We start from the raw sequence: 27,016 nt of genomic DNA on the forward strand, positions 1-27,016 counted from the left end.
ACCCAGGTACTATGGTGGTTTTTACATCTTTAAATGGGTGGAAGAAATCAAAAAAATATTTCATAACCTGTGAAAATTGTATGGAAAATCTGATCTGGTGTTCATAAAGTTTTATAGAAACAGAGCCGCACACATTTGTTTGTGTTGTCTATGGCTATGTTTGTCCTGCAGTGGCAGAATTAGGTAGTTGCAGAAGAGATCATAAGACTCATAGTCTAAATATTTACTATCTGGCCCTTTACAGAAAAAGTGTGCCCACTCCTGCTATCACCACTCCTGATGTAAGAGTTGAGAATATAAGGTTTCCTAACCCTAAAAATTGGGGTTAGTAGTGTCTTTTTAAAAGAAGGACAGCATAGCTAATTTATGTATGAAGTTGAATCTTAATCTTCAAGTGCTAGGTAATTTTCTTAATTGTCTTGATTAATGAAAATATATTTAATCTTTTTTTTTTTAACAGGTTCAAAAACTTAGTCTGGTCGCAGTAAGTAAGTATGGAATTTATTCTGAATTCATACATGTTTAGTTAGTATCTCTTCTTTTAAAATTTTTTGAAAAAAATTTTTATGTAAATTTAAGACAGAAAAGTTGCAAGAATAATACAAAGAATTCCTGTATACTGCTTACCCAAATTCCCCAGATGTTAACATTTTACTGCATTTACTTCCTTCTGCTGTCTTCTTCTCCCCCATTTCTTCCTATATATATACACACGCAAACTAGCATTTTTCTAAAATATTTGTGAATAAGTTGCAGACATGATGTCTCTTTACTCCAAAATGTGTCTTTCCTAAAAACAAGAATTTCCCTTATATAAACACAGTAATTTTGTCAAAATGAGGCACTAAACGGTTATACGATATTTTTATCTAATCTATAAACTTGATTCAGATTTTGCTAATTGTTTCAATGAAGTTCTTTAGTCTCCTTTAATTATGAATAGTGCTTCAGACTTTCTTCGTATTTCATGATTTTTTTTTTTTTTTTGAAGAGTACAAGCTACTTCTTTTTTAGAAAGTTCTTTATTTTGTTTGTTTCTGATGTTTCTCCCTGACTAGATGCAGGCTATATGCTTTTGGCAGGAATAACACAGAAATGATCTCAAAATTGATGCTTCATATCAGCAGGCACATGCTGTTGGTTAGTCCTATATTGGCAGTGATAATGCTTATCATTTGGTAGGGTGCCATAGTATCACAGTTACCAAACAGTGATTTCTTGATTCCATCATTCCTTCTACTGTAAGAGTTTCCCTTACCCCCACATTCTGGTATTTCTTCCAATAGAAGGAATATATATATTTTTTAACTGCTTAATGTAATGAAGAGCTTGTCCTAAAATGAACAATTCTAGTTTCACCATCAAATATAATCCTTGTGAGAAAAACAGAGGGAATGTATAAGATATCCAGTGTGTATGTCTGATAAACTCACTTTTTTTTTAAAGGAGGTACCAGAGATTGCACCCAGGACCCTGTATGTGGGATGCAGGTGCTCAACTACTGTGCAACATCTCCTCCCCTAAGCTCACATTTTTAAGATTAGAAGGCAGAAGAAAAGTACTTTAACTTATAAATTGGATACAAATTGAGTAATAAACTTATAAGAATAGTATTAGGGAAATGAAATCCCAAAATAGAATGTACAATGTGAAAAATGTTTTTTGTTTTTTTTTTTGTATTTTTGAGAGTTTATTGCATTCATATATACTAAGGCAGAGATTCATTAGCCTCCCACACATTTCTCTTGCAAATGTTCACACCACAGTGGAAGGCAATGATTTTTTTTTATGGATATTCACTTACAAAAGTGGAAATTCTTTTAAAAAAAAATAAAAAGCAAATAACTTCAACCATGGAATTTTTTTCCCTCACCAGTATATGGCATGATCAAAAGAAAAGGAAGCCGCCTTCCAAGAGGTGGTAAATTTGGATTTTTCCCCACACCTGGTAGTAGATCAGTCACAGTTGATTGAATTTCCATTGTTCATTGATTGTGCCATTTGCCAGGCAATCCTTCCTTGCTTATGTAATTGCAGCATTCCTGTAGTTCACTCTGCTCTGTCCTGAAGGTTCAGCAGCATGACAGGCTGAGAAAATTAGATATGGAGCTGCTGACCTTCCGAATATAAAATAAGGCCCATCTTTTAAAACTGGCTATTTTGATGAGGTTATTTTGAGGGACTACATTTCTAACGGGTGATTTTTCATGGTGACCATGTACCATCTTAAAATGTTTTCTTTTAATTTATAAAAATTGATCATTTTAAATTTAAAATAAACTGGTACCATGAACAATATTATGAATAAATTCACTTCATTTAGAGTTTTTCTAAAGGGGACAAATTTTTCATTGTTAGATAAAACTCCTGCTTTCAAACCAGAGTTATATAATATAACTTTTATAAAATCTGAGAAATATGATGGAAATTTCACAAAATCTTAATAAGAAAAAAAAACAAAAAACCGAGATTGAATTTCCTAAACAGTTCAGGGCATTTGTTTGACAAAGAAATAAAGCTCATTAGGGAAATTAAGTTGCTTCCTGGCTACAAAAAAATCCGTATTGTATTTTCCTTATTTTTTTCCTTGGAAAACAATCTCAAACCCACAGAAAATCTGGAAGTAAAAGAAAGAAGTTTTTTTTACCCTGAACCACTGGCTGAGATGATGCCCCATTACCCCATGATATGTCAGCATGTAATCACTAAACAAGGGCATTTTGGGGGGAATCATAACACAGTGATCAAATTTAGGAAGTTAAAATTTAATTTACTAACTAATCCTCAAACCCTATTCCAGATTTACTAATTGTCTTCAAAAATGTCAAATACAGCAGCAACAAGACCAAAAAAAGCCTGACATAGAATCACCTGTTGACTTTAGTTCACTTTGGTCTCCTTCAATTTGGAACAACCATTCATTCAGAATTCACTTTAAATGAATCAGTATTTGGCCACCGGGTTTGGAAATAGTTGCCAGGGCCACTGAAGTTATTGTTACTAGTCCAATTCCAAAGCATACTAACCAGATGTGTATCCTTGAAATTCCCTCATATGTAGAACGCAGGATAATACTAAGTGAGAAATACACGAGATACCTCATACAGCTCAGACAAATATTAATTTCTTCATCCCTTTTCTACTGTTACACTATCTTCACTGTCAAATTCACAACCAAACGTTTAGATAACTCACTAACCAGAATCATCACAGTATATAACAAGAATACATTGTTCTGCTGAGTAGCTCTTTATTCCATCTTTTAGACTTTTCCACGCTTTTCCTACCCTGAACTTCTAGAACCTTCATTATTCTTTTTGTGCTGATGAGGATATTGAAACTTGTCAGAGGTATGTGACAGAATTGTGGTTGAACTTGAGCCTTTTTAGTTGTAAGTACAGAAAGAAGGGTAGGATATCCATGTTTTGGTTACCACTATGTGTGAGGCATTATGTGCAAAGATAAAAATACAATCTCTAGCTTGATTCACGAGACTGTTCAAAATCCAGCTCTCTCCTTTCATCTTTTGATAATTTTCCTGTCATTTCTTAACCTCCAGCCACACAAGTCTTCTTTCAGTTTCTAGGACTTACTTAGCTGCTTCATACCTATGTACCCTATCATGTACCCTAACAAGCACGCTCTTACTCTTAAACTAAGAAGACTTCTTGACGGTGTTATTTTTAGTTAAGGTGTGGCCCAGATGAATGAGAATGGGCCTTAATCTTGATTATTGAAGACTTTATAAGGAGAGGGTCACAGGGGAAAGCCAGAAGTCAGCAGAAACCAACTGGTGGAAGGCGGGTGTCTGTTCTCTAAAGTTTTGGTCCAGGGCTTGTACCAGCTGATCTGCTCCGCGGCTTTGCCCCAGAACCTCTCCGGGTCAGCCACCGAGGCCGCGAAGTGGGTCTTGTATTCGCCTCCGCCGCCCGAGGACAGCGCCCGGCAGCTCCGGACCCCGAGACTGCCCCGCAGGCCCGGGGCTAAGTAAGCCCTGCGGGCCAGGCCGGCGCCCCTGGCCGGAGAGGATCCGGGCAGGGGCCCCCAAGTCCTCCGGTGCCGGTGACCTTGCGACGCTGCAGCCAAGACGGCTTCATCGCCGCTGGCTGCACCCCCGCAGGCTGCGCTGTCGGAGGTCTCCTAGTGCACTGCACTAGAGACTGACGCTCGGGACTTATAGGGGCCCGAAGGGAGCGGGCGAGAGATGGGGACAAATTCCGTGGAGAGACCGAAAAATGCTTAAGACATTCCTCATGTCTTACCAGAGGAAATAATAATAATAAAGGCCCATGTGACAAGATAGAAATGTAGAATTTATGTCCTGTGAGAAATGGTTAGAAGTGATAGGCATATTTACCTTGGAGAAGACCACATGGAAACCATATTAATTAATTAAATTGCCTTTAGTTAATAAGGGCTGATATGTAGAGTACCATATGGAGTTGTTTTGGGTTGGTGCAAATGGTAGAATTGGGTAGGCATCTAGGTTTTGATTTGTTAAGATTTTCCTGGAGTTCTCAGTGAACTTGGTTCCCAAAGATGTTCATGTGGAAGATTATGTTTTAAGTCTGCAAATACTAGACATTTAGTCTCTTAGGGAAGGGCAAGGTAATTTCAAATTCTCAGCCTTACAGTTATTTGGTACCTAAAATAACATTAGGGTCAAAATTTATAGTCTAATTCTCAGCTCTCACTTTTATCTATATACTTTTAAAAAATTATAGCCTTGAAAGTTATGCTTATACTTGAAGTTTCTGTTTTGTTCCAAGATCTTAAAAATCTTTTTTTCTTTTATTTTTCTATTTCTTTTTACCTAGGTAACTCTGTTCCACAGGATATCTGCTGCATGGCAGCTGATGGGAGGCTAGTCTTTGCCGCGTATGGAAATATTTTCTCTGCATTTGCCCGTAATAAAGAGGTTTGTATCACTGTTTTAACTTGTTTGTCTTATGTAGTCAGTAATTGATTGTCATAATGGAGGGAGCTTTAATATTGCCATTATTTCCCTGAACACTATTGAAATGTCCACAGTTGTTTTTTCAAGGGAGAGAACATTGATTTTACTAGTTCGTGAAAGGATTAGTTAAAAACCGATGTTTAATTCAGTTTTCTTATCAGGGATAAATGGCAGAATTTCTTGGGCAGCTTCTTCAAAATTTTCACATCCAAAAAGATCTCATTTCTGGAGCTTGCTTCTTTGTGGAGTTAGTGGTTAAGGACTTAGGTATGTATATTTTGAAGAAGCTGTTCTGGGGGATATATATTTGCTTTATGACTTCTTCATTGTGAGCAACTCGGCCCGTGACTAATTTTCTAAGAACCTGGTGCTTGCTCCCTTTTTAGAGAAAGCTAGAATCTCTCTTTTCTCCACTCTTACGGAAGGATCTTTTGGGTCAAAATCTAGTATTTGGTTTCTAAGTGTGTCCTGGGACAAACTTAAGAGATGACCTAGCTCTAGTGGTTTAGAATGAAAGGGAGGTGGCAGTGGAATGACCAGATAGCCAAGTATACTTGCTGGGCTTGACCTTCTGAGGTTTGTTCCCAGAGCCCACTTTCATCACTACTTATAGTAGAGTTCTTTAATAGGAGTTATTCGGATTTTTTTAGAGTCAGTAAAAATGTCAGCTTTTTAGCCAAGTATTTTCACTAGGCTATGTAGGTTTTCCAACATGTTAGGGAAATACCAGAAAATCAGTTACTAGTCTTGCCTTGTATTAGGGTCTGAACAGGAATTGACTGTACTCTAGAGGGTTCAGGTAAAAAGATTTTAATGGAAAAACTATATGTAGGGGTAGAGAGGTATTAGATATTTCAGCTGTGGGAAGCTGTTACCACCCCTAGGGCAAAAAGGACCAGAAGAACTAGTGTTACTGGAGTATGGTGAGAACTGAAACCGTGGAGAATGAGTTACGGGGGATGCAGTTACTGAAGGGTAAGAGTCTCTGCATCAAAGCAGAAAGGTTGACGAAAAATGTATCCTGACATCTCTCTCCCGCAGCTCATTTGGAAGCTAGTTGGCAGGGGTCTGTAGAGTTCAGCCTCCTAGAGCAGCCCATTTAGGAGCTGCATGGAGTTAACTTGGTTGAATTGGGTGAGGGACTCACCTGTGTCTGCATGCCTCCTCATTAACCTCAGGTGGGAAGTGGCTGATCCCAAGAGGTCACACACCTTTTTTCTTAAACCATGCTAAGTCTAAGCATTTCCTTAATGAACTGGCTGAGGGAGCACATGTAAACATGAATGATTCCTTGTTTGTTAATGTAACCCTGGATAATCAGACATTGAGTGCAGTTCTTAAAGCTAGCATCTCCAGGATTAGGAGGCTTTTTTAACGTGAATAATATTACACGATGAATGAATAATACTCTGAAATTCTTTTAAACTTTAACATTGTAGGTCGTACATACTTTTAAGGGCCATAAGGCAGAAATCCATCTTTTGCAGCCCTTTGGGGATCATGTTATCTCTGTTGATACTGACAGCGTCCTTATTATTTGGCACGTATATTCAGGAGGTAAGAATTAACTAATTTATTTGCTTTTTATCTTGGGATAGTATATATAGATAAAATTTTAAACCTGTGTAAGCATAACTTCTATACCAGAGGTCCTTAATAAAAGACTGTGGATTTGTCTTGAATTAAAGCTTTTAACTTCTTCTTTAACCTATTTACATCTTTAGCTTATATCACCCCTTGATTAACTCATTGTTTAATGCAATATGTTCATTTTTAGTAAAAATCCTAGAGGCTCCCCTCTTGGGAATTATTTCATTCTCTTTTGCAAATTGGTCACTCTTTTACTTGTTTTGTATTTGTTCAAGTGCAGTGAACTAAATTCTGAAATATTCCCTGTGTGAATACTCGTTAGGGGGCCTATTATAGGATTTAAGAATACAGTCTTCCAGTTAAGGAGGCTTTCTTTAAAGCTGATGCCCAGTTTTTTTTCGTGGTTATAGCACTGCATTGAACCAATGTTTTCAGGGAGCATCATAGTCACTTTAAATAAAACTACAAGTCACACATAGGGATTCGATCTTTTAAAATACCATTTAAAGTAAAGTTTAAAATTTTCGCCTGTATCTATGCTTCTTAAACTGTAATACACGTATCCCTGGGGGTATGTAGCAATGTACTAGACTGTGTGTGAAATAAAAGTTTAAATGAAGTATATCTTTGATATGCAAATATATTGGAACATTTGTGTGTGGGAGGGATTGTTTCAATCATGGTTGAATTATAAAGTGGAAAATAAAATTTGCACATAGAAATTTTTGATATAACCTGTAAGATTACAAAGGATACTTTGATTTTGTAACACGTTACTACAGATTCCCCCCACCCCAGTAATGAGTTCTTTCCCTCTGATCTATTAGAGGTTCTTCTGTGGAAATGTGTAAGAAACACTGTTGGGTTTTTTTTCTTTCTTTTTTTTTTTTTCAAGATTTATTTATTTATTTATTTAATTCCCCCCCTCCCCCAGTTGTCTGTTCTCTGTGTCTATTTGCTGCATCTTGTTTCTTTGTCCGCTTCTGTTGTTGTCAGCGGCAGGGAAGTGTGGGCGGTGCCATTCCTGGGCAGGCTGCACTTTCTTATGTGCTGGGTGGCTCTCCTTATGGGTGCACTCCTTGCGCATGGGGCTCCCCCTGTGTGGCGTGGCACTCCTTGCGCATATCAGCACTGCGCATGGGCCAGCTCCACACAGGTCAAGGAGGCCCGGGGTTTGAACCGTGGACCTCCCATGTGGTAAACGGACGCCCTAACCACTGGGCCAAGTCCATTTCCCTCTTTTTGTTTTTAAATTTCCTTTAAGTTTACATAAAAATCATTTAGAAAATACAAAATTCCCAGATACTTTGCATCAAATACGCAGTTTTCCCTATTATTAACACTTTACATTAGTGTGATACCTTTATTACAGTTCATGAAATAATATTATAATTATACTATTAACTAGCCCATAATTTACTTTAGGGTTCACTGTTTCGTACAGTCTTACATTATTTATTTTTCACTTTTATTCTGGTAATATATATACAACTTAAAATACTCCTTAACCACATTGAAATATATAATTAGGTGGTATAAATTACATTCATAATGTTGTACTACCATCACCACTATCCCTTCCCAAATTTTTCCATCACCCCAAACAGAAACTGTACCAATTAAGCATTAACTCCCCTATCCCTACCTCCACCTAGGCCTCTGGTACCTATATTCTAGTTTCTGACTCTACGAATTTGCATATTCTGGTTATATCATTGAGATTATATATTATGTACCTTTTGTATCTGGCTTATTTCACTCAACATGAAGTCATTAAAGTTCATCAGTTCTTTTGGATATATACTTAGAAGTAGGATTGCTGGGTCATATGGTAATTCTATATTCAACTTTCTAAGAACTGCCAGACTTTTCCACAGTGGCTATAACATTTTACATTCCCAAAAGGGAACAAGTTTCTTATTTTTTCATATCCTTTTCCACGCTTGTTATTTTTATTTTTGTGAAATGGCATGTTATTATCCTTTGATTTGTATTTTTCTTAATGTTGAGCATCTTATATGCTTTCTGGCATTTGTTTAACTTTGTAGAAATTCTATTCAGGTCTTTGCCCATTAAATTAGATTGTCTTTTTGTTGAATAGTAGCATTTTAGAATTATATTCTGGCTATTAAACCTTTATCAGATATGTGATTTGCAGATATTATCTCCCATTGTGCAGGTTGTCTTGTCCTTCAGTGCACAAAGTTTTTAATTTTGATGAAGTTTCATTTACCTGTTTTTTCTTGTGTTGGCTTGTGTTTTAGGTGTGGATCTAAGAAACCATTGCCTAACATAACGTCTTTGAAGTAGTAGTTTTCTAGTCTTGGTTTTTATTTTTAGGTCTTGGATCACTTTTGAGTTAATTTTTGAATATCTTGTAAGGTAGGGGTTCACCTTCTTTTTCCTGCATGTAGATGTCCAGTTCTCCCAGTACCATTTGTCAAAGAGGTTATTCTTTACCCATTGAGTGAACTTTGCACTCTTGTTAAAGATCAGTTTGCTATATAGGAGAGTTTATTTCTGAACTCTCAATTTTTTCCCATTAGCCTATATCTCTTTTGTTGTACCAGTATCATGCTATTTTGATTATTGTGGGCTTTGCAATAATTTTTATAATAGGTAAGTATGAGTCCTCCAACTTTGTTCTTCTTTTGCGAGGTTGTTTTGACTGTCCATGGCCACTTACCCTTCCATATAAATTTGGTGATTGTCTTTCCATTTCTGCAAAGAAGTCTTTTGGAATTTTTATTGGACTTGCCTTGAATCTGTAAATCACTTTGCAGAGAACTGACATCAATTAAATTTAGTTTTCCAATCCGTGAATATGGACTATCCTTCTGTTTACTTAGGTCTTTGATTTCTTTTAGCAGTGTCTTGTAGTTTTCTGTGTACAAGCCCTTTATATACTTGGTTAGATTTTTTTCCTAGTTATTTGATTCTTGTAGTTGTCATTGGTAACTAAATTTCTTTCTTGATTTCCAATTCAGATTGCTCATTTCTAGTGCATAGAAAAAACTACTGATTATTGTGTGTTGTTCTTTCCCCAGCACTGCTGAGTTCATTTTTATTATCTTTAATAGCTTTGTTGTGGATGTTTCAGAATTTTCTGTATATAGATCATGTCATCTGCTTATATTCAAAGTTTAACTTCTTCCTTTCCAGTTTAGATTCCTTTTATTTCTTTTTCTTCCCTAATTGCTCTGGCTAGAACTTCCAGTAAAATGTTCAGTGGTGACAGTGGGAACTGTTCTTGTTCCTGATGTTTGAGAAAGAGATTTCAGTCTTTCACCATTCACCAAGTTTGATGTTAGCAAAAAAAAAAAGGGGGGGGGAGGGGGAGGAGTGGAAGTGGCTCAGGCAACTGAGCTGCCACCTACCACATGGGAGGTTTGTAGTTCAGTTCCCAGTGCCTCCTAAAGAAAACAGTGAGCTGGCGAGACAGGCAGGCATGACAAGTTGACACAACAAGATACCTTAACAAGAGACACAAGAAGAACATAATGAGAGACATAACAAAGCAGGGAGCAGATGTTCCCAGTCCCTCCAAAGAAAAAAAACGAGCAAGACTGAGCTGACGTGATGGGCAGGCATGGCAGGCTGATGCACTGAGAGGCACAAGAAGAAAAAACGTAATGAGAAGCCCAACAAAGCAGGGAACAAAGGTGGCTTAGCGATTAGGCACCTCCCTCCCATACTGGAGGTCCCAGGTTCAATTCCTCGTGCCTCCTAAAGACACAGCAAGTGTAAACAACAAGGGGGTGGGGAGAAATACATAAAAAAATAAAAAGTTTGTTGTTAGCTATGGGTTTTTCATACATGCTCTTTTATCATGTTGAAGAAGTTTCCTTTTATTCCTACTTTCCTAAATGTTTTTATCAAGAAGTTGTGGATTTTGTCAAATTCCTTTTTGCATCTATTGGAGGATCACATAGTTTTTTGCCTTCATTCTCTTGATGTGCTGTATTACATTAATTGATTTTCTTATGTTGTATCACACTTAAATAACTGGGATAAATCCCACTTAATCATGGTTTATAATTCCTTTAATTGTTGGAGTCAGTTAAACCATATTTGTTGAGGATTCTTACATCGAGACTCATAAGGGATTTGTAATTTTCTTTTCTTGTGGTATCTTTATCTCACTTTGGTATTTGGGTCTTGTTTGCCTCATACAATGAGTTTTGAAAGTATATCTTCCTTTTTACTTTTTTGGAAGAATTTGAGAAGAATTGATTGTAATTCTCCTTGGAATATTTGGTAAAATTCACCAGTAGAGCCTGGGCTTTTTTCTTGGAAGTTTTTGATGATTGATTTAATCTCTTGTTATTGGTCTCTTGAAATCATCTGTTTCATCTTGGGACAGTGTAGGTAGTTTGGGTGTTTTTAAGAATTTGCCGATTTCATCTAGGTTTTCTAGTATGTTGGATACAGTATTTGCTAGTATTCTCTTAAAATCCTTTTTATTTCTATGGATTCAGAGTATTGTCCACTCTCCCACTTCTTATTTTAGTCATTTCCATCCTTTGTCTTTTTTTTCTTTTTCAACCAAACTAAAGATTTGTTGATTGTAGTGATCTTTTCAAAGAACCAACTTTTGGCTTTGTTGATTCTAATTTTTTTTTTTTATCCTGTATTTCTTTTATCTCTGCCCTAACCTTTATTTCCTTCCTTCTGCTCACTTTGGGCTTAGTTTGCTCTTCTTTTCCTAGTTCTTCAAGTTTTGAAGCTAGGTTTCTGATTTGAGATCTTTTTTATGTTAGCATTTAGAGCAATAAATTTCCTTTTAGCATTGTGTTTACTGAAGTCTGTGTTGTGGTTTGTTGCATTTTTTGTTTTCATTTCTCCAAGATATTTATTTCCTTTGTAATTTCTTCTTTGACTCATTGGTTGCTTAAGAGTGCATTGTTTAATTTCTACATATTTGTGAATTTTTGTCTTTCTCCCTCTCATTTTGCTGTCTTCATTCCTTTGTTATCCAAGAAGATACTTTGTATTTCTGTATTTCTGCAACTTATTGAGACTTAACTTGACCTAACATTGTCTATCCTGAGGAATGATACATATGCTTCTCAGCAGGTGTGTGATTCTGCTTTTGGTTGAAGTTTTCTGTGTGGAAGTGTTCTGTGTGTGTCTGTTAGGTCTCGTTGGTTTATAGTGTTGTTCACCAGATCTGTTTTTTATTGATCTTCTGTCTAGATGTTCTGTCCATTATTATTAGTGGTGTATCACAGCCTCCTACTATTACTGTAGAACTATTTTTTCCTTTAATTCTTTTGGTATTTGCTTCATATATTTCAGGACTCTGCCAAGAGGTGCATATCTATTTATCATTTTTATGTCTTGTTGAATTCTCACCTTTATCAATGTCATTATACAGTGACCTTTTTGTCTTGTAACAGTTTTTGACTTAAAGTCCATTTTTAAAATCTGGTATTACTATAGCTATCCCAGCTCTCTTGGTTACTATTTGCTTGGTATATATTTTTTATCCTTTCACTTTGAATCTACTTATGTCTTTGAATTTAAGGAGACTCTCTTGTAGATGGCATATTGTTGGCTCATGCTTTTTAGCTACTCTTCCAGTCTCAGCTGTATTAGTCAGCCAAAGAGGTGCTAATGCAAAATGCCAGAAATCTGCTGTCTTTTTGTAAAGGGTGTTTATTTGGATTAGAATCTTACAGTTACCAAGACATAAAGCATAAGTTATTTCCCTCATCAAAGTCTATTACCACATGTTGGGGCAATATGGCTGCCCATGGCTGCCAAGAGTCAGGCTTCTTGGGTTTCAATCTTCCTGGAGCTCTGTTTCTCTCCAGGCTCAGCTGCTGTGCTCTCTCCATAAAGCCAGCCTAGACTATCAGGCAAACAGCTCTCTCCCTCCCCCCAAGCTTCTGCTATGTCTAAGGAGCCGTCTCTATTTCTCTGTGTTCTCCTGTGTGTTCACTTCCTGGGCTCCAGCTCAAAACTTCAACTCTGTCCTTTGCCATGTCTTTTATCTGTGAATCCCCACCCACCAAGGGGCTGGGACTCAAGGCCCTACTGGATGGCCCAATCAAAGCCCTAATTTTAATTTAATTAAGTAAAAGTGAAACTTCCGACAGACCGTTTTACAAACATAATCCAATATCTATTTTTGGAATTCATAATATCAAACTGCTATATCTGCCTTTTGACTAGAGAGTTTAACCGTTTCCATTCAAAGTCAACTACTGATAATGTGGGACTTTGTTCTGTCATTTGCTATTTGGTCTTTGTAAGTCTTATTCCTTTTGTCCCTCAGTTCTTCTTTTAGTTCCTATTTTCATATTCATTTGATTTTTTCTTGTATAGCGTTTTGAACCTTTCTTTCTTTCTGAGTTTTTTTTCCATATATTTTATTTGTGATTACCATGACGCATCAATGAAACATGCTAAATCTGTAACAGTTCTGTTTGATTTGTTACCAACTTGACTTCAACAGCATCACTGTTCCTATACCCTTCTGTCTCTGTACCTTTTTCTTGTACTTGTTACTAATTATTTATCTCTGGACATGGTTTGTCCAAAACTGTAGATTTATCATTACTTTTTAAGGTATTTGCATTTTAGAACCTGTAAGAAGTAAAAAGTGAGCTGCAAAGCAAAAAATACGATATGGTAGCACTGGCATTTATAGTTATCCATATGGCTAGTTTTATGCTGTTTCAGTCCACTTTCTTGTGTCCTCTTCTTTCAGTTTAAAGATCTCCATTTAGCATTGCTTGTAGGGCAGGTCTAAGCTTTTGTTTATCTGGTAAGTCTTAATCTCCCCCTCATTTTGAAGTACAGGGTACTCTTTGTCTTATCTGAGACTATGTGAAGCCTTTGTCTTGTCCTGGACTTGTGCCTGCTGGTAATCTTAGGAATTTCCAGGATTTCAGAAATTCTAACGTCTCCTCTACTCCCTTTGAAATAAACTTTCTTCCGCTCTAGGTGCTCTGTTGTATTTCTTAAACCAGGTTATCCTTTGCCCCAGGCTGCTTTGACATAATTGTTTCTTACACTGCTTTAGGTGTCAGCAAACTCCTTTGGGAGGGTGAGCCAGAGAGGAGTTTCCTGGTTCAGTCTTTCAAGTTGCCACCAACTAGATTGGCACTGACATACAGATAACCCAGTATGTTAATAGGGGCTACTCTGTTCCCTTAATAACAGGACCAGGGAACCATAATGACAGTACAGGCTGCCTCTACACAATGCAGGGGAGAGGACAAGAGAGGAATCAGGAGCTTCTACTACTACTTTTTAAAGCTGCATTTTCTTGATTCAGCACTTACCCAGTTATTTCAACCTTATAACTATTTTCTAGAGTTCTTAGACATGTTATTTTACCAGTTTTTGCTAATTGTTCAAAGAGTCTGTGGGGATGTAGCACCCTGGAACGTCTTATACCACCATCCTGGTTGACTAGGATTTGTCTCCAGAAGTACTTTTTTTAATTTCATTAAGACCTTGACTGTTGCTTTTTATATCCTTGGATGACTCTTTAAATTTTGCAGGTATTTTTTTTTACTCCCTGAAAGAGTTTAGTTTAAGCACTTGACATGGAATACTGTCTGTCTTCTGATCAAATTGTAAAAATATTAAGGCCGATCCCTAAGATAGTTCTTTAATCCTTATTTTTCTTTTTTATAAACTTTTAATTGTATTTTTTTCAGAACTTTTGGAAATTTTTGACAGTCTAGGTTATATTAACTAGTTGCCATTCATTACATTTATTTAATTAAGGAATATTTGTAAGTTAGTTTATAAATGGTTTATATTAGTATGTAAATTTTGGTAGGATAGATATAGGAGTATATGAAAAATATTCTTAACTATTTTACAAGAAATTAATATGTATTATTTATATAACTTTTGCTTTTGTAGAAGAATACCTACAATTGGCTTTTGATAAATCTGTATTTAAAATTTCTGCAATTTTGCATCCAAGTACCTACTTGAATAAAATACTTCTTGGCAGTGAACAAGGAAGCCTGCAGTTGTGGAATATAAAATCCAAGTAAGCATTTTATTTTGAAAATAGCATCAGTAGTAGTTCCTCCTTTGTCCTCATCTATGACTTCCTAATGCATACTTATGTCTCAGTTCTCCTTACCCTAATGTATTTATTTGGAGTACTCTCAATAAATGTACCTATTTTTGGAGCTCTTGCTAATGGGGTCATATATATGAACAGGTGACATGTGATCCTGGCACATGTAGTCAGTTTCATAAATGCTAGTTGAAAAGTGTGTGAAGAATTCATGAAACTGCAGAGAAAGCTATAGCCATCAGAAAAGAGTGAATAATTCTATGATTGTCACTGAGTGGCTTTTGGTTTTCAATAAATTAATACTAGCATTTATAAATAGTTAATAGGTAAAATACCTTTTTTTAAAGATACGTAGATCACACAAAATGTTACAGTAAAAAATATAAGAGGTTCCCATATACCCCATTCCACACCCACACTCCCCACTCCTCTCACATCAACAACCTCTTTCATCAGTGTGGCACATTCATTGTATTTGATTAATACATTTTGGAGCACTGCTATACAGCATGGATTATAGCTTACATTGTAGTTGACACTCTTATACTTTTATCATCAACCCTGAGCATGATGAACATCTACAATAGTGTTATTGTATAACTGGAGGGCTAGACAATTGATTTTAAATTCTCTTACCTGTTATTTGAACATTAATCCAGAAAAAAAGGCAGCAGCTCAGGTCTCCTTACTTGGCATTAAAGAAACCAAACAAACAAAACATTGGACTAGATTAAACTTTCCAAAGCCCTGATAAATTCAGAAAGGGAAATAAGATTATCAAAGATTTAATTTGTATCCTAGTCCTTTGTTTTAAATCAGTGTTTCAGTTCAATTTAACAGCATCATTGACTACCTGCTGTGTGCTAGGCTCAGGGATAGTGTCTAAGATATTGTCTCTGCCCTTAAAATAGTCTACTTAGGTTCTTAATGTTATGTTTACATTCTTTATTGTATGTTGAATATACCTTGTATGATCATTGACTGTATTAATATTTATCTGTGCCCATTTACAGAAATGATTTAATACTACTATCATTACAAAGATTCCAGAGATCTCTGTTTGCTCCATGGATTTATTTTTTTATCATTCATGGCTCAATACTATAGAATAGTTTACTATTCTATTTACTATTGCTTTGTAACAATTATGTAATGTAAGATTAGTATTGTAGTTAAAACATAATATATTCCCTTTTTAGGATGTTATTTCTAAAAACATATTGCTGTTAGAGTTCTTCTTAAAATAAACTTGAATTCCTTTATCTATCTATCTATCTATTGTAGTCTATAATATAAAATGGTTTTTACTCACGTGTATTTTTCCTACTTGGGCATTTAATTTCCTAAAGATAGGACATAGCATTAACAGTTAACAGCTTGGAATCTGGAATAAATCTGTCTAGGGTCTACCACTTATTAACCGTGTGTTCTTAGCCTAATTATTTCACATCCCTGCCTCAGTTTCTTATCTGGAAAACAGTGGTAATACATACGTCATGAGATTGTTTTGCGTATTAAATAAGTTAATACATGTACTTAGAATAGTATCTGGCAGACTAAGGACTTAATAGATATGTTATTATTGCACTTTTTAATATGTAATCAGTTTCGTTTTTCTCAAAAAACAAAAAAACAACTTTCCAACTATTTTTCTTTTTGTAGTAAACTTCTGTATACATTTCCAGGATGGAAGGTTGGAGTGACAACTCTTCAGCAGGTTAGTATTTTCTGTTAAGTAAAAGAAGAAACTAATTTGGTTTTGGAAAGATCTTCTAGTTACAGAGGGTCAATCATATTTTTAGACTTTAATGGCCAAATAATAAAACTTAATCTTTTATAACTCATACCCTGAAGAAATAGCATCATGGAAATATAATTGAAAATGAATGATGTCTTTGCCTTTAGATTTTTGTGAAAATTTTAGTACTTGGAATTAGCCTCAAGACCTGTGGTTGCTAGGGAACCTTTGTTTACAATAATTTTATAAGCATGTATTCCAGTGCATGCTTGTGGATAGTGGAGATGAGTTGTTCAATGAAGCAAGGGAGATTGTAGGTTATACAAAAAAATTTGTCATGATGAGATTTTTGTTTTAAAATAATGGGGTCAAAACCTGAATGTTTGGTTCAATACTAACCTCTTCCAGAAAGAACTGCTTTATGTTTTCATGACTCTGCAAAAGATACAGGACTGAATGAATCAAGAGAATTACGTATTTATATTAGACACATACAGCCAGTGTTCTCTTGTCTTTCTGAATACCCATTACTTATGGCTGTCCAGTTTATTTGCATTCCCATGTCCTCTTTGACTTCTGTCAACCTAGCTTAGCTTTCCCCTACCCGAAAGACCCCCAGAGGTATCACATGGTTAGTACTCTTGAGGGATGTACATGGCTTCTACAGAGTGTCTGTTACACAGTGGGCACTTGATGGCAAATCAATAAAGTAGCCTGAAACCATTTTATAATGTTAATTGACTTCTGTCCTAAAATAGAGAAACTTACAGCATAGCCAAAGTAAGACCATTCATTATATAAAATGAAGTTTGCGGTCATAGAATATTGGAGCTGGAAGACTAATTACAAAATTTATTTTGCCCTTTTGATTATTTTAGGTTTTTTTTTCTATTTTGCTTGAATAAAAAAATTCACTTTCTTTGTAGTTGGCCTCTTGTGTTGATGTGGCAAGCCATTATATGTTTTCTAGGAATTGTCTCCCTTTTCTGTGTCCATCTAGTTGATGAGCTATAGTGATTGTACATATGAACTTCTTTTTCTATTATGGTTGTTTTCTTCCCAAGTCAGCTATATTTTGATTTTGAGGAAGGGATGGTGACTGGCAGATTTGCAGCTGGGAAGTAACTTTGAAAAATTATTCCTAAATACTTCTGTGCTAAATAGCAATTAAGGTATGATGTGACTTTCATAAAGACACTCCAGATTTTCTTTTGAAAACACAAATAATGGCAAATACCTTCAGAATTATTAAAATTACTTTGGTTAAGAATATAATAAATTTTGTAATTTAATTTTTAGGCACCAGCTGTGGACGTTGTTGCAGTTGGTCTTGTGTCGGGTCAGGTTATCATTCACAACATTAAGTTTGATGAAACGTTAATGAAGTTTCGTCAAGACTGGGGACCCATTACTTCAATTTCATTTCGTACAGGTATCTTTTAACTTATTTTTTTATGAGAGTAAAGAACACTTAAATTGCATTACTTTGAAGATGTAGAATTTTGCTTAACAGATGTTTTCTTGTAATTTAATCTAACAGAAATTAATGAAATACTGATAGAGAGGGAGCCAAAGGAATATGGATAGGTTATTGGTGCATATCTTTCATGTATCTTCTTAGTCTTTTCTAACTTTGTAGATTAAAAAGATGCATAGATGAATTGTCATGTTCAGTTGTTTTGGTGTATTAAAGTATTTTATTACTGTATCTCATTTTCATAAACAGATGGTCATCCAATAATGGCAGCTGGAAGCCCATGTGGCCATATTGGACTCTGGGATCTAGAAGACAAAAAATTAATCAATCAAATGAGAAATGCACATTCTACAGCAATTGCTGGACTGACATTTCTTCATAGAGAGCCACTTCTTGTCACAAATGGTGCCGACAATGCTCTCAGGGTATTAATGATTATTGTTGTTTTATAAGTAGCTCATCTGGCCTACCCTTTGGGTTGTTACAAGCTTGCTTTAATGTGTCAGCCTTGAACCTAGAAGTTGGAAAGAATATGGAATAAGATATTGGTATTGATGAAACAAAAAGAGCAGCATGCAGCATGACTGCCACAAAGTAAGAAAAGAGTGACACTTTATCCACCACTACCTCTCGTCACCCCTTTCCCATAGTTCCAGGAGTAAGGGCCTGGCAATTATGTAGTGCTAGTTGATTTATGTAGGACGTGATTTGACTGCTTACATATAGTATATTAGTGCATCATGGAAGTACCTTACCTTTTTATTTCTTGGCAGATATGGATATTTGATGGTCCTGCAGGTGAAGGCCGACTATTAAGATTCAGAATGGGTCATAGTGCTCCTCTCACCAAAATTGGATATTATGGACAAAATGGACAACAGATTCTTAGCGCAAGTGAGTTTCTTCTTTGTGCTATTAGTTTATTCCAGCAAGTATTTATTGAGAGGTGGGTGTTTAATATATGTCTTTTTTATTAAAGAAGCTTTAGATTACATAAATGTTGTTACAGCAGAAATACAGGAAAATCCCATGTAACCCACCTCCCCCTCCCACACTTTTCTTCATTAACAACATCTTTCGTTAGTGTGGTATGTTTGTTACAATTGATGAACACATTGAATATTGCTACTAACCATGGTCCATAGTTTACATTATGGTTTATACTTTGCCATTTCATAGGTTTTGACAAAATGTATAATGGCTTGTATCCATCAGTGCAGTGTCATGCAGAACAATTCCAGCGTGTCAAAAATGCCCTATTTTTCCATCTCCCTCCCCTCAGAACCTCTGGTGACCACTGCTTTTATATTAGTGTTGCAAGTTCTTTCATTACTAGAATAATAATAAGTCTACTTTAGTCCATATTTGCATTCCTCTGTTACATTTGTTCGTTCTTAATGGTGATGCCCACTCTGTTTCCACTTGAGAGGGGGCTTGTTCAGTATTTAGTAGGCTTGGTGTTCATACGTTTTTGGGTTCAAATATCACTTCAAGTGACTTGGAAATGCGAGTAAAACTGAGGCAGTTCTTTTTGACTACTTCAGGAAGTGCTTGGAGTATCATTTTATTTATTATTCCTCAGAATTATGTGGTCAGACTTGGAAAATTTGGCCATTGCCTCTTCCACTAATAATTTGTTAAAAATTTTAAGTTCCTCATCTTATCCTTTATTCTTACTGAATTACATTGTTTGCGCAGTTAGACATTCTGATGAAGTAGTTGCTTTAGAGTCCTCCAAACTGTAATTTAGAGGTTTTTTAAAATTTAACTTATAAGATCTGTGATTCAAATGGTCCGTTGTTTTGGTGAAGTGTGATTAGGAATTTTCTCTATATATCAATAGGTCAAGATGGAACTCTTCAGTCATTTTCCACGATACATGAAAAATTCAATAAGAGTTTGGGCCATGGTAAGTCATTTACAAGATGGAAAAAAAGTTTGTCACTAAAGAAACATTTCAAGATTTTGTGAGACAGTTGGACAAGGTTTCATCAGTTTCCTCTTCTTGGGTAGAATAAAAATGTATATGGAGAGGTAGTAGTGAGAGTCCTAAGATCAAAATTGCTAAGACAGCAATTTAGTTGCTATAAGGCTATTGAGAACAGACATCTTGGCTGGTACAGACATACTGCTCCCACCCAAAAGACATTGATATTAACCCAACTTGAGACGTCTGAAGAGTGTAGAATTTTTAAAATGCAAGGGAGGTTAGAGCATCAAAACAAGTATTGTCCTATCTTTTTGCTGTAAGGGGCTCATTTTATATTCCCTTCCCATGGTTTCAAAATCTTTCTTTTGAAAGATTTTGTTAATGAAACAAAGTGTTTTTCAGTTTTATTAATAATTACTCTTTTTAATGATTATCCTGGCTATTCATGTATATGGAAGTTTCCAGGTGAATTTGAGGGTCTTTTTTAGATCAAAATCCAAAGGAATTCCTCTTCGAATTAAATTTGGGAGATTTGATATCTATAAGAATCTTTTCATGTGGGAACATGATATATTCTCTTTGAAGTTGTCTTTCCTTTTCCTCCTCTGTGAATGTTTTTAGTTTTCTTCATGTTGGTCCTACATATTTAAGTTTGTTTCTTTGTTTTTTTCTCTCTCTCTCTGCTGTTATTATAAATGTGATCTTTGTTTCCATCATAATTCTAACTGGTTATTGCTGCATGATAGGGAACTTACTGATTTTTTTTTTTGTATTCTGTATCTGGCCTCGGTGAAACTTACTACTAATGATAATTATTTCATTGATTCTGTTGCTTGATGTTACTGTGTGACAGTCATATTTTGCAAATAACCATTATGAAATTATCATTTCATTTTCTTATGATACTGGCTAACTTTCACAAATGATTAAATAGTAGTCGTGAAAAGTTCATTTTGCTTCTGAGTTAAGCAGGAATGTCTTGAACTTTATAGTTACATGACAATGAATAGCTCTTTCTTAAGTCCATTTTTCAGTAAGAAGAATTCATATCTATGTTCCTCTCTCTCCCAACCACAGGATTAATAAATAAAAAGAGAGTCAAACGTAAAGGACTTCAGAATACCATGTCAGTGAGACTTCCACCCATAACAAAGTTTGCAGCAGGTATGTAAGTTCATACTGTGTCCTGAGACATCCTGCTTTATCATTTATATTCTGTTGTATATTGCTTTGTTTCCTCAATTTTCATAAATGATTTTGCAAATATTAGTAAGTGTCCAGAAGAGAGTGCATGCTAATATTGTATGTAGATTAAAAATGAGTTCTTTATAATGTAAACTTGTTATATAATAGTTTGACTTTTCTCCTCTGTAAGAGTGATTAAATAAACAGTTTTTGCTTTTATAACCTTTTTTTGTCATATGCCTGATGTAATAAAAGTTGCTGATGTAAAAAAAAAAAAGGTAAGAACTGGAAGAGCAAAGTATGATCACAGAACTCTGGCTAATTTTATCAAGGTCTAGGTATATTGTGGCCTTAGTATACTATGCTGTTTGAGCAATGCTTCATTCAAAAGAAGTGATTTTAAGAAAAATGTAGTTTGAGGGTGGGTTTGCTGAATGAAAACTATAGTAGGAAATAACTGTAGACACCATGTCAATTTCAAAGATTACTGTAGACACCATGTCAATTTCAAGGTTACTGAAATCTTATCACTGGTATTTCTTTCACCTTTATTGCCCTCCTGCCTGTTTTTTGCCTTCGAACCTGAGTGATCTTTATAAAATGCACATCTAATCATGTGCATTAAAAATGTGCTTAAAAATCTTTCAGTGGCTTCTTGTTTCTTTTTTAAGGTAGAATTCTCTCTCCTTAACATGGCTTGCAAGATCCTTTGTAGTTTGGTCACAGGTTCCTTAATCTACTCCCACACCTCTCCCCAAAATACTTCACTTACTTGCTATGCTTGCTTTTGTTCGGTTTCTTGAGTGTCTCCATTCCTTCTTCCCCACCCCACCCCAGTTAATTTCTACTTGTTTTACCACTTCTTGCAGGGAGCCATTTAATACTCTCCAAATCTCTTAGTAAAACTCTTCAACTCTTCCTGAGTGCTCATAAAAGATATTATCATATTTTATTATAATTCTTCTAATCAATATCTTTCCTTAGATTGGAAGCTTATTGGTATCAGGATGACCTGCTTGCTTTATCATTGTATCTCTAGTGCCTGATGATAACATGGAGTATTAGATGCTGAATAAATAAGTGAAGGAATGAGGGAATGACAAGCAATTTGATTTATGAATTTAATTGTTTTAGAGGAAGCTCGTGAAGGTGACTGGGATGGTATTATTGCTTGCCATCAAGGTAAGCTATCTTGTTCAACCTGGAACTATCAAAGATCTACAATAGGTGCTTACTTTCTCAAGCCAAAGGAGTTGAAGAAAGATGACATAACTGCAACAGTAAGTAAGCTTGTTTATGAAAACATTTTCTCCTTAGCTCTGTCTTATGGTATTCTTGCTATACTCGTTTACTAATAATAAATTGGTTGAAAGAATGTATGTAACAGTATGAAATTATCTAATAATGTTCAGTTTTCCAGTTTGCAGAAAATTTTTATTTAATATTGAAATTAAGCTTTATATGTAATCAGATGTGATATTTGTTTACTTTAATTTTCGAATTAATATAGGATTACCTAGAATGCCCTTAGAAGTTGACATCTTCATTTATCTGCATACTTTCTTTACTTGAATGTTTAGTATGCAGTATTATGTTCAGTGAATATGGATCTTAAAATCCTTCTTCCTCCCTTCTTCCCCTCCTTCTGCCTTTGTTTCTTACTCCTTCTCTTGCTTTTTTCTCTTTCTAAAATAAGATTTAGCTAATTCTGTGATAAGTTACAGGTGTAGAAGTTTTTTAAAATCTTGTTTGCTTATATTTGTCTCTTGTATAAAGCACATTTGACAGAGGAAATTCTGAAATTCTGTATGTTATGGCTAATGCTTTTTTTAAAAATTAGAACTTTGAAATGCCAATGTTTATTTTATAAATTCTTATTCTTTTGAAATTTTATTTTCCCTTGCTTTCCTTAGTGTACAAGTCTTCGCATAGGTTCAGATTTTAAGATATATAGAAATGGTATCAAATTTGAATTGTATAACTGTTGCCTCTGCTTTCTTTTTTTTAAGGTTCACTGAGATAAAATTTCCACATCAAAAAATTCTCCCATTTAAACTGTACAATTCAGTGGTTTTTAGTATACTCAGAGTTGTGCAACCATCACCACAATCTAATTTTAGAACATTTTCTTCATCCCAAAAAGAAACCCTGTACTCATTAGCATTCTTTATCCAGTAACTCACCCACCTTTCTCCCCCTAGGCAACTATAGTCTGCTTTTTACTTCTGTAGACTTGCCTATTCTGGAGATTTCATATTAATGGAATTATGCAATATGTGGTCTTTGTGACTGGATTCTTTCACTTAGTAAAATGTTTTAAAGATTCATGTTATTATAGCAGTTGTTATTCATTTATTCCACTTTATGAATACTCTTTATCCATCTGTTGATGGATATTTGGGTAGTTTTTTATTTTTTGACTGTTTTAAATACTGCATGACCATTAATGTACAAGTTTCTGTGTGGACATACGTTTTTATTTCTTTTGGATTTTTACCTAGGAGTGGAATTGTTGGATCATAACGTAAAATCACATTTGACATTTTTGAGCAACAGCTACCCTCTTTTCCAAAAAGCTGCACCATTTTCCGTTCCCATCGACAATGTATGAGGGTTTCAGTTTCTCCACGTCCTTGCCAATGCTTGTTATTACCTGTCTTTGATTATTGCCCTCATGGTGGGTGGGAAATGATATCTCACTGTGGTTTTGATTTGCATTTCCCTATGATGTTGCACATCTTTCCATGTACTTATTTGCTTTTTGTGTATCTCCTGTTCAAATCCTTTGCCTATTTTTTGGTGGTGGTGTTTTTTTTTAATCTTTTTATTATTTAGTTATAAGAACTCTTTATATATTCTGAATACAAGTTCCTTATCAGATATATGAATTTCATTGTAGGCTGTCTTTTTATTTTTTTTTTCGTATTCTTAGCACAGGAATGTTTAATTTTTATAAAATCCAATTTAACTATTTTTCTTTTATCTCTTGGGCTTTTTTGAGAAACACTTGACTAACTCAAGGTCATAAAGATTCATTTCTGTGATTTCTGCAAAGAGTCTTATAGTTTAAGTGCTTAAATTTAGGTCTTTGCTTTATTTTTACAGATGATGTGAGGTAAGGATTCACCTTCATTCTTTTACTTTTAAATATGGCTATCCAGCACCATTTGTTGAAAAGACTATTCTTTCCCCATTGAATGTCTTAATACCTTTGCTTTTTTTTTTTTTTTTTTTTAAAGATTTATTTTTTTATTTAATTTCCTCCCCTCCCCTGGTTGTCTGTTCTTGGTGTCTATTTGTTGCGTCTTGTTTCTTTGTTTGCTTTTGTTTCTTTGTCCGCTTCTGTTGTCGTCAGCGGCACAGGAAGTGTGGGCGGCGCCATTCCTGGGCAGGCTGCACTTCCTTTTCACGCTGGGCGGCTTTCCTCACGGCGCACTCCTTGCGCGTGGGGGCTCCCCCACGCGGGGGACACCCTTGCGTGGCACGGCACTCCTTGCGCGCATCAGCACTGCGCATGGCCAGCTCCACACCGGTCGAGGAGGCCCAGGGTTTGAACCGCGGACCTCCCATATGGTAGCCGGACGCCCTAACCACTGGGCCAAAGTCCGTTTCCCATACCTTTGCTTTTTAAAATCAATTGATTGTAAATGTAAACATTTATTTCTGAACTGTTGATTCTATTCCATTTGTCTATATATCTATCCTAATGCCAGTATCACACTGTCTTTATTAGTGTAACTTTGTTGTAAGTTTTAAAATTAAGAAGTATGAATCCTCCAAGTTTATTCTTCTTTTTCAAGACTGTTTTAGCAATTCTTGGTCCCTAGCATTTACATGTGAATTGTAGGACAAGCTTGCCAGTTTTCTGCAAAAAAGGCAGCAAGCTTTTGATAGGGGTTGTATCGATTCTGTAAATTAAATTTGGGGAGTATTGACACCTTAACAATGTCGCCTTCTGATCCATGAACATGGTTTGTCTTTCCATTTATTTAGATCTCCTATTATTTCTTTCAACAGTGTTTTAGTTGTCAGTGTTTTAGTTGTCAGTCTTGTACTTCTTTAGTTAAGTTTTTCCTAGGTGTTTTATTCTTTTCAATGCTATTATAGATGGAATTTTTTTCTTATTTCAGTTTTAGATTGGTCATTGCTAGTGTATCAAAATACAGTTGAGTTTTGTATACTGCTCTTATATCTGCTCACCATGCTGAATGTGTTTATTAGTTCAGATAGGTTTTTATTGGATGCTTCTGTTTTTTAAAGTGTTTATTAAAATTTGGTCCTATTTTGTACAAATGACTTTGTAGGTATGTATGCTCTATTCTCTATGCTACCAAAATCCAGTGTTAAGATCTGTTAGTATTTTCTGTCTTAAGCTTCTTTAAAAACTTTACCCCATATATAGTTAAGTGGTAATTGTGGTAGTCGTAATGATAATTAAGCTCACATTTTGTGTGTGCTTCCTGTGCCAGGTCCTCTACCTATCATTTATTATTAGTCCTCACAACAATCCTATGGTGTGTTCTATTGTTCGCCTCTTTTTCTAGAGATAAAACTGAGGCTTAATGTAATGCCTAAGGTCAGTAAAGCTAGTACGTGGCAGAGCTGGGATTTGAACTGAGGATGTTTCATTCTGGAACCTACAGCCTGCAGTGTTGGGATAGTTAGTGTTTGTACATGTGGTAATACTTAACTGCTACTGAGTCTTTTGTGTGGTGAACTAAGCTACCTGGAATAAAGCTAGAAGTCACCAGTAAGGAATAAACAAAAGTAATTATTACAGAGCCCATACACTAAAGTACAATTCATTATTCAAAAGTAATTAAATGTTTTCTAGTCAGTGCCTCTATATTTCCTTCCAGATAAGTCATAATTATAAAACGGTGAGCTTTTTGGGTTTTAATTGAGTATTCTAGCAGATGGTTTGTTTTAACTTTATATCAGATGTGGAAGCAATTACAGAACTACAGTTGTTTAGTTTCCTTGGCTGCTCAAGAAAATAACCATGCAATGGGTTGACTTAACAGAAATTTGTTAGCTCACAATGTAAAGCTTTCTTCCTGAAGACTGTACTTCTGGGGCTGGTTGCCAAATTATCCTTTGTTCATCTGTCACATAACAATGCAATGAAAGCATCTCCTGGCCTCTGCTCTGCCTTCTCTTCTGGGTTCCCTTGACCTTCAGTTTCTGGCTGCTCCCTCTGACTTTCTCTGTCTGAATTTCATTCTGCTTATAAAAGATTCCAGTAATAGGATTGAGACACCTCCTGATTGGTTTGGGCCACACACCTTAACTGAAGTAACCTCATTAAAAGGTCCTACTTACAATGGGTTTACACCCACAGGAATGGCTTAACTTTAAAGTGCATGTTTTTCTGGAGTACATAGCTCCTATCCACCGCATAAGTAAAGAGAAATTGGGCAGTAGAATGCTTTGACAATTGCTCTGTTGTGAATAAATTAAAAAATCAAAGACCAGCAGATAGCACAGTTCTCTTGACTTTGTAAATTTCAGTTAACTTTGGTTATGTTTTTTTTTTAAAGATTTATTTATTTATTTATTTCTCTCCCTCCCCCCCCCACCCGCCCTAGTTGTCTGTTCTCTGTGTCTGTCTGCTGCGTCTTTCTTTGTCTGCTTCTGTTGTTGTCAGCAGCATGGGAATCTGTGTTTCTTTTTGTTGCATCATCTTGTGTCAACTCTCCGTGTGTGTGGCACCATTCTTGTGCAGGCTGCACTTTCTTTAGTGCTGGGCAGCTCTCCTTACGGGGCGCACCCCTTGTGCGTGGGGCTCCCCTATGCGGGGACACCCCTGACTGGCAGGACACTCCTTGCACGCATCAGCACTGCACATGGGCCAGCTCCACATGGGTCAAGGAGGCCCAGGGTTTGAACTGCGGACCACCCATGTGGTAGACAGACAGACATCCTAACCACTGGGCCAAGTCTGCTTCCAATTTTGGTTTGGTTTTGTTGTCTTGGATAATAATGTCTTCATACTTCTTAGGGGATGGAAATAGAATTAAGCATTTTTATCTTTATACCTCTAAAAAATGACAGGAGTAAATATTAAATGTTTTTAAAAAATCAAGGAA

At 35.7% G+C, this 27,016-nt stretch overlaps 1 protein-coding gene across 2 annotated transcripts in view; it reads left to right on the forward strand.

Moving 5' to 3' along the window:
- The window catches only part of WDR36 (WD repeat domain 36), a 44,952-nt gene that overhangs the window by 2,564 nt on the left and 15,372 nt on the right, over nucleotides 1–27,016 (forward strand). For both annotated transcript variants that reach the window (XM_058277028.2, XM_004466859.3), the window contains 11 exons: nucleotides 461–488; nucleotides 4,818–4,918; nucleotides 6,397–6,514; nucleotides 14,432–14,564; nucleotides 16,260–16,314; nucleotides 17,635–17,767; nucleotides 18,062–18,237; nucleotides 18,586–18,706; nucleotides 19,656–19,721; nucleotides 20,820–20,906; nucleotides 22,062–22,207. In XM_058277028.2, coding sequence (XP_058133011.1) covers nucleotides 4,847–4,918; nucleotides 6,397–6,514; nucleotides 14,432–14,564; nucleotides 16,260–16,314; nucleotides 17,635–17,767; nucleotides 18,062–18,237; nucleotides 18,586–18,706; nucleotides 19,656–19,721; nucleotides 20,820–20,906; nucleotides 22,062–22,207 — 1,107 coding nt within the window. In that variant the 5' untranslated portion in view covers nucleotides 461–488; nucleotides 4,818–4,846. The remainder of the gene's footprint in view (nucleotides 1–460; nucleotides 489–4,817; nucleotides 4,919–6,396; nucleotides 6,515–14,431; nucleotides 14,565–16,259; nucleotides 16,315–17,634; nucleotides 17,768–18,061; nucleotides 18,238–18,585; nucleotides 18,707–19,655; nucleotides 19,722–20,819; nucleotides 20,907–22,061; nucleotides 22,208–27,016) is intronic.

Source organism: Dasypus novemcinctus, chromosome 2, assembly GCF_030445035.2.
Source record: "Dasypus novemcinctus isolate mDasNov1 chromosome 2, mDasNov1.1.hap2, whole genome shotgun sequence".
NCBI lineage: Eukaryota > Metazoa > Chordata > Mammalia > Cingulata > Dasypodidae > Dasypus > Dasypus novemcinctus.